The sequence below is a fragment of the Cryptomeria japonica genome, chromosome 7 (assembly GCF_030272615.1).
Source record: "Cryptomeria japonica chromosome 7, Sugi_1.0, whole genome shotgun sequence".
Classification (NCBI taxonomy): domain Eukaryota; kingdom Viridiplantae; phylum Streptophyta; class Pinopsida; order Cupressales; family Cupressaceae; genus Cryptomeria; species Cryptomeria japonica.
This window is the reverse complement of record NC_081411.1, coordinates 736938857-736951704: the sequence shown is the minus strand read 5'-3', so window position 1 is coordinate 736951704 and position 12848 is coordinate 736938857. Positions and strand designations below refer to the sequence as shown.

General features: G+C 38.6%; 1 protein-coding gene across 1 annotated transcript in view; it reads left to right on the top strand.

Moving 5' to 3' along the window:
• The first annotated feature begins 8793 nt into the window (after nt 1-8793).
• The window catches only part of LOC131044373 (receptor-like protein 33), a 57487-nt gene continuing 53432 nt past the window's right edge, over nt 8794-12848 (top strand). The window contains exons 1-2 of the mRNA XM_059208949.1: nt 8794-9088; nt 11431-11619. Of these exons, the coding sequence (XP_059064932.1) occupies nt 8794-9088; nt 11431-11619 (484 nt within the window). The remainder of the gene's footprint in view (nt 9089-11430; nt 11620-12848) is intronic.

Here is a 12848-nt window from a genome sequence, read left to right as displayed (position 1 = left end):
GGACCATCACTATTTTCATCATCTCCTGAACTAGTGGGAAGTTGTTTCATCCTAAGGTTTTGTTTTAGTAACCAAGAATCGATGTTCGCTAAAATAGGAGAAATCCTCTGTGTAATAGATTTCCTTTCTTTCTTTGACCATTGTACAAGTGGAATTGGGCAGTCAGCAATCTTCATCTCATAATAAACAGGGTCCACTATATCATCTGTGTCTTCCATGGTCATTGGGATCTTAGCTAAATCCAAATTTTCAATTTGTTCTAGAGTAGGGCGGCTGAAATCCATCCTTCTTATATCTTCCTCATTCTGACAATCTGCCCAAACATCCTCAAACCTATAAACATGAGTATAAGTCCTTTTGAGTTTGTTCTTTATACCCCGTAAATCAAAATTAGTGTGGGCCTTGAATCTTCTCATGGTATTCCACTGCATTTCCTCCTCCATATTTTTGGCCTTGGGGTTGCTTAGAACTGAATACCTGCCAATTGACTCTGGGAATTTCAGCCTAGTCTTATGTGCTTGTGATTGTTTCTCATGCACATCAATCAGTTGTCTGCACAACTCCATAAGGACGATTTTGTCTGAAGGGAACCTTGGAAGAATGAAGGGCTCACCTGAGAAACATCCAATTCGGATATAGGTGAATGTGGGAAACTGTAGAAATACACACCCAAAATGAGACACCTTGCTATAAGCGGCCTCTGATATTCTTCTCTTCTGTAGGTCTTTATCAAAAATGCACTTCCATATAGAAAAGAAGGCGTCATTAATGCTTCTGTAATGATTACCTTGATTCTTGATTGTCAGCTGGTCATAGTACTCCCAAATGGGTACCACTCTTCTGTCACCCCTGGTAGACAAGCCTGGATATTGCCTCACTGAAGCAGCTGCATAAACTAGTTATGAGGTCATGTAAACCTTCAGTGTTACCTTGACCTCCTTCAATTGAGCACAAAGCACATCACTGATCTATTCTCCCCAATCAATTCTTGCAGCCCCTTTTCTGATTATATTTATATAATAAGACATCCAACTTTAAAAACAATGAGAGTCCTTTAATCCTCTCACTCTGGGTAACATGGTGACCATGTCATTATATTCCTCATTAAAATCACTCATGTGGAAAGACTTAGGCCATCGTGAGGTGAGGGAAGTTCTTGCAGTAGAGAGATAAACAGTATTGATCACTTTTTTGCATTTATCCTCGTGTTTCTCGTAGTACTCTTGAGCACTCTCTTGAGAAATATCAGCTACTTCTTCAACTGATGAACCTTTAAAAACAATATTGAAGAATACACCGTCTAGAGTCATGATGACATTCTGATCTTCATGTTTCACTTGCCTTGTGCTTGGATCAAAGTGATCATCTTCTGCCAGTACAAATTCAGGATCATGAGCCACAACTGGGAAAGATGCATACTTATGCAGCTCAGATTTGATTAAACTGGTTAGACGTGCAGGAGCCCTTTGAACCCGGTCAACAAATTTTTGCATATCAACATGCCCAATTTTGGTGTCTCTGATCTCCTTAATATTTTAGTCCACTGAACTCTCTGGGTATAGGTTCAAGTACCTATCATACTTGTATTTCATCTTTTTTGATGATGCTTTACTTGGAGAAGGTTGTCTTGAGGAAGACTCGGGTTTGTTGTGAGAGAGATTTGACATTCATGCATAATGACTACATTCAACACTGATTATTAGCTATTCATCATTATCAAAATCAATTTTTTTCAAACGGATCGAAAAATGGGACTCAAAACAGGCTTAGGAGTAAAACTGCCAAAAACAGCAGGTCGGGGAAAAAAGTCCAACCTGCTCTTTTGAAAACAAAAATTGCACATCATACTTTAAAGTTAGAAGTGCAATAAAAACACCTTGATCTGCACATCGGACTTTAAATTCTGAAGTGTCAATTTGGGGAAAAACATTAACACATTGGACCTTAAAGTCCGATGTGTAGGGAAAAAAAAACTTTAAACAAGCACATCGGACTTTAATGTCTGATGTGCTTCCTAGAAAAGGTTTAAAGGCACATCGGACTTTAAAGTCCAATGTGCTTTCAAAGGGGAAGGACAACTGGTTAGCATGTCGAGTTTTAAAACCCGACATGCTGACCTACTCCCCTCCGCATATCGGATTTTAAGGTCAGATATGCGAAGGTAAAGATCCCGCATATCAGACTTTAAAATCCGATATGCGGCGATACATTTCTCCTGCTGCACAGCGGACTTTAAGGCCTGGTATGCATCTTTAGAAAGAGGGGGGGCTTCAAAGGAGGATCGGGTTTTGAAGTTAGATTGTCCTCCGAAACAAGGGAGGCAATCAGACTACAAAATCTGATTGCCCTCTGGAAAAAAGGTCGAGAAAGACAAATAAAAACAAAGAGAAAACAAACAAGAACAAAAAGCCCGAAAAGAAAACAAAACCCTACCTTTTTCGCTTTACTGATTGAAAAATCCGACAATGGAGCTATCCGATCAAGCCACGGAGAAGAAAAACCAAGTTGCGATGGAGAAACTGAGGAGGATGCGTGTAAGACAAATAAAAATGAAAACCAAAAACGCAAAAATTAACTTTAAAAAGCTTTTTAACAAACCCTAATTAGCAATTAATGCAGCAATAAAGCCAACACATTGTTGCATGTCGGGCTTTAAAGTCCGACATGCAAGCTAGGAACACTTGCACATCAGACTTTAAAGTCCGACATGCAAGCCATGGACAAGACACATGCAATTCAGACTTTAAAGTCCGAACTACAAGCTAAACAACATGCAGTTCGAACTTTAAAGTCCGAACTGCAGGTTTAAACCACATGTAGTTTGGACTTTAAAGTCCAAACTGCAGGTTAAACAACATACAAATACATACCGGACTTTAAAGTCCGTAGTGTATTTGGCAACAAAGAACCCTGCAGTTCAGACTTTAAAGTTTGAACTGCAGGTAAAACTGCAAACTTAAGGAACAAAGAAAACAATAAAAACGGAAAGCAAAGAATGAAGTGAACTAACTGACCAAGTCGATTAAGCTCTCCTAGAGACCATAAGGTACGAAACGGACCAGTTTTGTAGGGTTGCCTCATGATTTTGGCCGTGCTGAAATCGAGGACAACAGCTAACTCTAACTGGGGAACAAGCTGCACCACTTGAAGCTTGTAGAATCCAGAACTCCGAGTACTTGTATCCATTGGGCTATAGAGTCAGGCGACGAAAAGATTGAAAATAAAAGACGGTACATGTTTTACAAAAAGTACAACTTCCTTTACATCACTCTCTATTAAGTAAAGAGCTTTAAATGTTCTCCACTATGAGGTAGCAAGAATGAGGTACCATATGCATATGCAAGTAAGTAGCTATGCTCGCCACATACTTAATGAATAGTGAAGGGACCTCTCCATAAAGAATCAAACTTTCCATGTAAACCCTTTGGTTCCCTCCTCTTGTCCCATAACAAGACGATCACCAATTGAGAAGTCATGGGAAGTTGTTTTCCTGTCAAACAATGCCTTCACTTGGCTTTGGTGTGTAGCAATTCTATCTACCACTTCAACACTTGTTTCTTCCAGCTGAGAAAGAAACATGATTCGCTTATCTAGTGGATCGTGATATGTTTCGTCTTCAATGACCTTGGCGAGCTTTAATGCTGGAAGTTCTATAGTGATCAGAATCTCAGCATTCAACCCATACAAAAGTTGAAAAGGTGACATACTGATTGCTCTTTTTGGAGTTATACGATCCACCCATAGCGCATCATAAAGAGCTCTATGCCAAGTCCGTTGTTTCTCATCAACAAGTTTCCTCATAATAGTAACCAGATTCTTGTTGCTTGACTCAGCCTGACCATTTCCTTGCAGATAATAGTCAGATGAATGTGAAAGAGTAATACTATGATCAAAGCAAAAGTTAATTATCTCATAAGATGAAAAACATGAAGCATTATGAGCTACAATCTTATGAGGAACACCAAACCTTGGGACGATGTTCTCCTTCAGAAATTGACAAACCATCGCCGAGGTAGATTTCTTAGTTGGAATTGCCTCCACAAACTTGGTGAAGTAATCTATTGTTGTGAGGATATATATGTGACCTGCACTTGATGTTGGATTGACAGGTCCAATGAAGTCCAACCCCCACTATTTGAAAGGCTCTTCAATTATTACTGGCTTTAGTGGGAGAGAAGCTAATTTAGGCTTGCCAACAAATTGCTGATATTGCTCACACTTACGAACCCAACTGTATGTATCTTTAAACAATGTTGGCCAGTAATACCTTGCACATAAGATTTTGTGTGCAGTAACAGGGGCAGAAAAATGTCCTCCACAAGCAAGATCATGAAAAGCTTGAAGTAATCTTACTTGTTATTTGTCCACATAGCGCAGGAAATTTCTGTCTAGACCCTTCTTGTACAAACCTTTGTCCCATAGGACAAAATTCACTACTTTAAGCTTTAAGGTTCGCTTTTCTTTCCTTGATAGGTGTGCAGGACAATCTCCATATGTTAAGAGATATGCCAAGTCGGAATACCACTCATCACTAGTGCTAACAAATAGAACATGAGGAAGATCTTGATTAACACCTTCATTTTCAAGCACCACTTCATCTATTGATTTGTTGTCAGCTATCAACTGACATAGACCTTTTACACGAACCAACTTAGTGGGCTTGATTTCCATATCATATTCTTGAATCTTGGCAACCCAGTTGCCCCTTTTAGTCCCAAACTCTTGTTGCATCAGAACCGACTTGATAATAGCATCAGGAACAAGAGCAATGAATTGCAAATTCAGAATATAAAACCTGAAATGTTTAACCGCTTTCACCACAGCAAAAGCATGCTTCTCCATTTCTGAGTATTTCAACTCATGAGCCTTCAGTGGATAACTCATGAATGCAATAGGTGATTCTACACCTTCATTATTTCGCTGCATTAGTATAACTGAACAGGTATGATCTGACGCATAGCTATACATGATGAACTCTTTGGTATAATCGGGGCATACTAAGACTCGAGCATTTGCCATGGATTCCTTGATCTGATGGAAAGATTTCTTTCCCTCGGGAGTCCATTTGAAGAGAGAATTACCTTTCATCATATTAACTATATGATGAGTCTATTTAGCAAAGTCTAGAATGAATCTTCGCAGGAAATTAACTTTACCAAAGAAAGAATGAACAATAGACTTACTTGTTGGCAAGGAAAGGTCACGAATAGCTTTTACCCAATTTGCATCAATTTTTATACCTTCCTTCGAAACAATATGCCCAAGCAATTTACCTTCAGTGACCCCAAAAATAGATTTCTTGGGATTGCGGGAAATTCCATGCTGATGACATTTTTCTAAGACTCGTTGCAGGTGAGAAAAATAATCTTGACGTTCCTTAGAATAAATTGTTAAATCATCCAAATAGACCACAATGAACTTACCAAGAAAACTTCGGAAGGCCAAGTCCATTGCACGTTGGAAAGTTGCTCCCGCATTTATTAATCCAAAAGGCATCTTGCGATATTCAAAGGTACCCCAAGGTGTAGTGAATGCAGTCTTATGTTGATCTTGCTCCAACACTTCTACCTGATTATAACCTGAAAACCCATCCAACATGGACATCATTTCTACTCCAGTAACAACTTGTATGACATGGTCCATGATAGGTAAAGGATAATTATCCTTCAAGGATGCTTGATTCAAGTTTCAGAAATCTACATATATTCAAATTTCGCCATTCTTCTTATGTACAGGTACAATATTGGCTGTCCAAGAAGAATGGTGGATGGGGAAGATTATCCTTGCTTTCAACATCTTTTGTACTTCAACAAAGATAGTGTCGGAGATTTTTGGGTTGTATTGCCTTTGCTTCTGACGGAAAGGCATAATACCTGGTTTCAATGGAATGTCATGGCAGAGTTCTTTGGGATGAAAAGACTTTAGATCTTCATAGGAGTATGCTAAGACGTCAACATACTACTGCAATAATGCAACAAATTTCTGCCTTTCTCCTTGTGAACAACACTTTCCAATGTTTATCATTTTTGGATTGTCTTCAGTCCTAATGTTTATTTATTCATATTTCATTGACCCTGTAGTTGATCTTTGTTGCTTCTTAACATAGCGACCATGTTTGTCAAAAAGCTTTCCTAGCGAAACTAGACCCTTTGGGGATCTTGTTTCCTTTTAATTGCAGAAATTTCTCTCATGTTTCTGCGTCAACACTTTCAATTGCATCCTTTGAAGGGCAGTGACTACCTTCAAAGTACAAATCATCAAAATTGTCCCAAGTCTGTAAGAAATTTATTGCATGATGATCATCATTAAACACCTGCCAATGATCAGACTTGTCAGGAGAGCTTGGCTGGAAAACTAACTCAACAACATAAGTTGATCCTAAAAAATCTTTGTGAGGAGCCAAAGAAGTTGCTGATATTGCTAATGAGTGAACCCTATCATTGAATTCATAGGAAACCACAGATATATCACAAGCATCAAATGTTTCTATTAGATCCCAAACAAGGTTGCGGTAATGCCGCAACCTTTCACTCCTTGTTTGATATATGTTCCTGATCTGACAGACTATTAACTTGGCATCTCCTTGAGAATGCAAGTTCTTGATTCCCTTCTTCTGAGCAACATTCATTCCCAGAAGGAGAGATTCGCACTCAGCAGTGTTAGTTGTGTTATCGAACTACAATTTGAAGGAGAAAGCGAAAAGATTACCCTCAGGAGAAACCAAAACAATACCAGCTCCTGATCCGATAGAAGAACAACTGCCATCAAAATCCAGTGTCTAAACATCATCTGGACTACCAATGCTGATGGTATCAAAATTGAGAATTTCTTGTTGTGAAGTTGAAGATCCTTCTGATTCCATAAAACTACTTTCACAACTACTTTCACAATCAACTGGGAAATAATTGAGTGAAGTGTCAACTTCACTCTCAGGAGTCGTCTTTAAACCATCATCAGCATGCATGAAATAATTACCCATGCCTGATGATTCGAAAATAATCTGGGCCTACTGATCTTTGGACTTGACAACGGTATATTTTGATTCTTTTTCTGGAAGTAACCTTTGGACAACTCCTTTAACTGGGATACGAGCCTCAGTCATATCCATGTTTAACTCACCCCCAACATCTCTACAAAAGTTTCTTCCCAATAATAGCCCATAGGAGGCCGGTACATCGGCTACCAGTACTATCATCTTGATTTTCTTTTCTGGGAATGAAGTAAAGGCAAACTGTGCATCCTTGATTTGACCAATCAAAGGAACTTGTTTGTTATCCATAGAGAAACACCTTCCAAATGTTTTGGTCAAAGTTAAACCAAGGGCATTGGCAATTTTTGACAACATAACATTATCAGATGCCCCAGAATCAATTACGCAGTTACTAAGCTTGTAACCATTTATTAACAAAGAGATGTAAAATGGTTCTATCTTCTCGATAAGAGAAGGAGAAGATACTAGGTTGTTTTGAAGCAAGTTTGATTTCGGAAGATTTCTAGGGGTAGTATCTTTTTCTTTAACAAATTTGACATAACGGTCAAATTGATCTTTAGATCTCAAAAATTCAACTTCAGACATTTGTATTTTGGTTTTCTTTTCATGATCTAAAATATCAAATGACTGAGAGGAATTCATCATCAAAGAGGGATTTGGATTCTCATTTTGAGAATTAAAAATATTTGGTACACTAGTCTTCGATGCATGTGTAGAAGAATTGACAGGTGCAGAAAAATTGACAGCAGTCGAAGAATCACTTACATTTTTATCCTTCGCAACGTCCATTGAGATAGTGTTGTCCTTTTCAGGATTTGGTATGGGAGTCCCACGCTTCGCAATAGAAATTGGCAAATGTTGAGAGTCCTTTATTTGAGTAGAATCATCACTTTTCGCAATGACAGGTGGCTGAGCTGCCTGTGTTTGCGAACGAGTGAATACTACAAAGATGTCTCCATCATGTGTGCCTGGCATATCATCTTCTTGATATTGCATAAACCTTATATTAGAGTCGCCAGCCAAATCTACATCACATTCTTGATGCGAATTAGCATTTTCTTCACCAAAAGGAGGAAGATCATTCTGTTCAGATTCATAATATCCAGTAGCTGAACTTTGGGGTGGTGCTTCTAATGTAAGCCTCTCTAGAGCAGGAGGTAATTTATTCTGATTATGCATGGCGTAATTGGAAGCATTGTTTGGATAAGTCCTTCTTGGAACATCACGATAAGAAGTATTTCCTTGTGAGGAAATTTGCTTCTTAAGCGCCAACAACTCATTTGCTAGCTTTTGTATCATAGGATCAGCAGAACTAGTTGAAGGGAGAGACGTATCGGCAGCTTGATTACTCCTAACCTTGTTAGGATCTCTCCTTATCTTGCCAACAAGGATAAGATCATCTTCAACCGATATGGCCATTTGTTGAGCTGCAGCCAAATCTGTAGGTTTGTTCCTTCGCAAAAGGAAACTCACCTCTGGCAATTGGGAGTTGATAAAAAAACATTTCAAGTTTCTAGTAGTGGGTCTTGAAGCAACTGGAATACGATTATCTAACTTGTCAAATTTTGCTACAAACTCACGCATGGGTTCTTGAGGCTCTTTCTTCAATTGAGTTAATTGTGCCAATAAAGAATGATCATCTTCGAAAGACTTGAATCTTGCCTCAAACAACGTTCAGAGAGTTGCCCAATTTGTGATACAAGCGTTAGTAAGATGATAGAACTAATCAATAGCAGCTCCATGCAAAGTCTCAATGAATAATCTCACTGAAACATCTTCATGCTCAACACCTAGGACTCTACATGCGATGTAGAAGGCAGCAATGTGTTAGTTCGGGTGTTGAGAACCATCCCCAAAAAATCTGGGTAAATTTTTCCGCGTACCTTTGGGAAGTTCATGCAAAGGTGCGGTTAGGTTCAGAGGACCAAAAGAAGTGCCCCAAGGGCCAGCAGCGGCCATCCTTAATGGATTATAAGGTGGTATTACAAAATGATTTGCAAGTGGAACAACTGAAACTTGCAAATTTGATGCCTCACTTGGTACGGGAGATCGTCATGCAGATGGAGGAAAACTTCATGTCCGCTGCAAGGGAAAAGCGTCTGTGGAGGTGTCACAAAGGGAAAATTAAACCACTGCAATACTTCAAAAGTAGGATCAATAATTCCTACTAATCATTGCCCACGAGTGTAACTTCGATCAGCCAGATTATGATTTAAATAAAAACAACAATATGGAAATTACAATGAAAGCGCATTGCAACCCAAAAGACAAACCGGTTGCACGTCGCTCCCCAGCAAAGTCGCCAAAAAACTGTTGGGTGAATATTTTGTCACTAGCGTACTAATGACAAAATATATAATTCACACAACACTATGCTAAGAAATTAATCTCTCCTCTCATCAAGGGGAGGTTCCCTATGAAATTTCTCCTCTAATTAATAAGAAATTAAATTTGTGGGTTGGTGTTGGGCATATAACTCTCTTTTTTCAGAGATTATGTATTCTCCCTTCACCTAGTTACAATTTATCTACCTCTTCAGATACTTAAAGAAAAGAACTATTAATCTAACAAACTACACCAAGAGTTACTATTAAGTAGCACAAAGTCTCCTTTATGGTAACACTAATTCGTACCGATCGTTACAAATTAAACAATTAGAAACTTAGCTTCAAGCTCAAAGTCTTCAAGTATGGATTTCTCATCCACTAAACTACAAATAACCGCAGCAATACAAAGCTTACCACAAGTTACTTAATTTATCAGCAGATTTCTCAAGTATGCTAAGAGCACAAAGTCTACTTTGCAAGATTTGAGATCTCTCTAACCACGTAGCAATATCTTAAAGATCAAAGAAGTAAAGATAATATAGATTCAATGGACATAGGAACATCAAATTATATAAATGAGTTTCTTGATACAACACAAAGTTTGTAATCAACAAAACTATTTTCTTTATTTGTTTGATAGGATTTTCACCACAAAAAGCCCAAAGTCTTAGTTGGGATAAAAAAATCAGCAGAGTTTTGCTAAGCATGAAAAAGATAAAATATTTACAAAACGGTCCTCCTTATATAGGAAAAGAAGTTGAGAAAAAGGTGGGCACAACTGACTTATTCAACTGCACACTCCCATTTTACTACAACTACTACATAAAGAAAATGTGCAGCTACACAAAAATTGACAACATTTATCGGTGCGGCTGCATGAAGAAAGGATGTCAGGAGGGGGAACTTCATTCTTGATTCCCCTCTTCATTGGATTTCTGGAAATCTTCAAATTTAACAAGGATGGCTTTCATTTCTGCTTCGTTCGACATCAAGGTAGAACTTGTGATGATTTGGACGTGGGACATTGCATCTTGAATCTTCACCGGTTTCTTTTTTACATCCTTCAACATGGATGTGAGGACTTCGAAGCTAACCTAGATTTCTAACAGTTTATCAAATGTATTAAAAGAAAAATCTTGTCCTGTGCATTGATCCATCAAAGAAAGGAATTCTTGCATGACAACTTCAGCAGTGATGAGCTTTTGATCGCTATCATATAAATAGCAAGGGAGATCACCAACTTTAGAAAAAATAAGGTCAACCTCGTCGTCACCTTCTTTCTTCTCCCTGTCCATCTCTGCAATCATTAACTTCATTGTCTCTTTTTTATGAGACAATAAAGACAAGATTTGAATGTACTTTTCCCTTGTGGGAATTACCTTATTCTCAACCAGGACATCTATCCTGAAGTCCTCCATTTTGCTCCACAAGGTAGTACTTTTCACAACCTCCTCAATCTCTTGTGATAAAGAGGTTTTGAGTCCTTGCATCCGACTCTAGATTACTTCATAATCAAACAATAGTTCCACTATTGAGCTCAGAAGATGAGAGCCTTCTGACCTTAGCCTTGAAATCCACTCATCCATTACTCAACCTTTAGCTCCCACCTATTCAATCTTCTTGAGAGCTTCGGTATCTATTGAAGATCCTATAGGCTCTATCTCTTGAGAAGATTGTGTGACCTTTAGAAGAACATTGGTTAGTTGTTCACACTTCTACTTCAAGACATTTTTCTCATCCCTCTCTTGATCCAATCTTCTCAATAAAGAGTTAAGGGCTGTCTAAGAATCTAATTTCACACTCTCATGTGTTTCCACCCAGAGCTCTACGACCTACATGGTATAGTCTTCAAATTGTATGTTGCCTTTGTCCTTGTCTGATGATGGCACCATAACTTCTATGTATTTTCTCTTGGAACCTAGGTCTATTACCACCCGGGATACTGTCTTTGGCTTTTTTGTTCCCTTAGGCTTTGGGGGAACTAAAAGTTCAAATTCAAACTCATCTAGGAATATCACCTATTTTTTCCTTTTAGGGGCCACTACTTCCATCCAGGGGGTAGTTCTAGATTAGCTGATGGAGTAGTAGCTCCTTGCTGACTCGAACATGAAGCTTTGGAAGTAGGGAGACTAGAACTTGGTGCAATTGTGAGTGTTACTGATGGTGCTGATATTGAGGCATCCAGCAAAACATTTGTTGCTGCTACCTCTTTAGTTACAGATGGAAGAGTAGAGGGTGTTGTGAATGTAACTTCAGCACTTACCGATGGAGGAATTGTCGTGGTGGTGGTAGTAGTGACAGGTAAATTTATTGAAACCTGTTCTATAAGTGCATCTCACAAGGTCTCATTAAAATCCATCATGGTGGATTCAAAAGTAGATGAAGGAATATCATCTAAATTAGAGAAGTTGGTTATTGTAAAAAACTGACCAACGGTCTCTGATTGTGTCATACCCATACTTAGATCTCCATCTTCTTGAAAATATTCATCTTCTTGGTCAGAGTCAGAGTCAGAGTCAATAGAATGGACGATTACCTGTGAAGTAATCGGGGCATCAACTTTAGATGGATGTGATACTTCCTCTGCCTGTACTTCCTCTTGTTGAGGAATTTCACCTTCTTCAACCTCCTTTTCTTTTCCAACTTCACTGGCAGGCGGTTGTTCTGGCTCCTTGACCACTGCTTCCTATGATGGAGATGATGACTCACCCTTCTTCAACCCTTTAACTATAAATTTGATTTTGGGTCCTTTACCTTTCAATTGTATCATAGGAGCGGAGGATAGTGCTTGTGAGTCTGCCCTACTCTTTGTTCTTATTTTAGCCGTTGTTGTCTTGCCTAATGGGCCATCACTATTTTCATCATCTCCTGAACTAGTGGGAAGTTATTTCATCCTAAGGTTCTGTTTTAGTAACCAAGCATTGGTGTTCGCTGAAATAGAAGAAATCCTCTGTGTAATAGATTTGCTTTCTTTCTTTGACCATTGCACAAGTGGAATTGGGGAGTCAGTAATCTTCTTCTCGTAATAAATAGGGTCCACTATATCATCTGTGTCTTCCATGGTCATTGGGATCTTAGCTAAATCCAAATTTTCAATTTGTTCTAGAGTAAGGCAACTGAAATCCATCCTTCTTATATCATCCTCATTCTAACAATCTGCCCAAACATCCTCGAACCTATAAATATGAGTATAAGTCCTTTTGAGTTTGTTCTTTATACCCCATAAATCAAAATCGGTGTGGGCCTTGAATCTTCTCATGGTATTCCACTACATTTCCTCCTCCATATTTTTGGCCTTGGGGTTGGTTAGAACTGAATACTTGCCAATTGACTCTGGGAATTTCAGCCAAGTCTTATGTGCTTGTGATTGTTTCTCATGCACATTAATCAGTTGTTTGAAAAACTCCATAAGGATGATTTTGTCTGAAGGGAACCTTGGAAGAATGAAGGGCTCACCTGAGAAACATCCAATTCGGATATAGGTGAATGTGGGAAACTGTAGAAATACACACCCAAAATGAGACACCCTG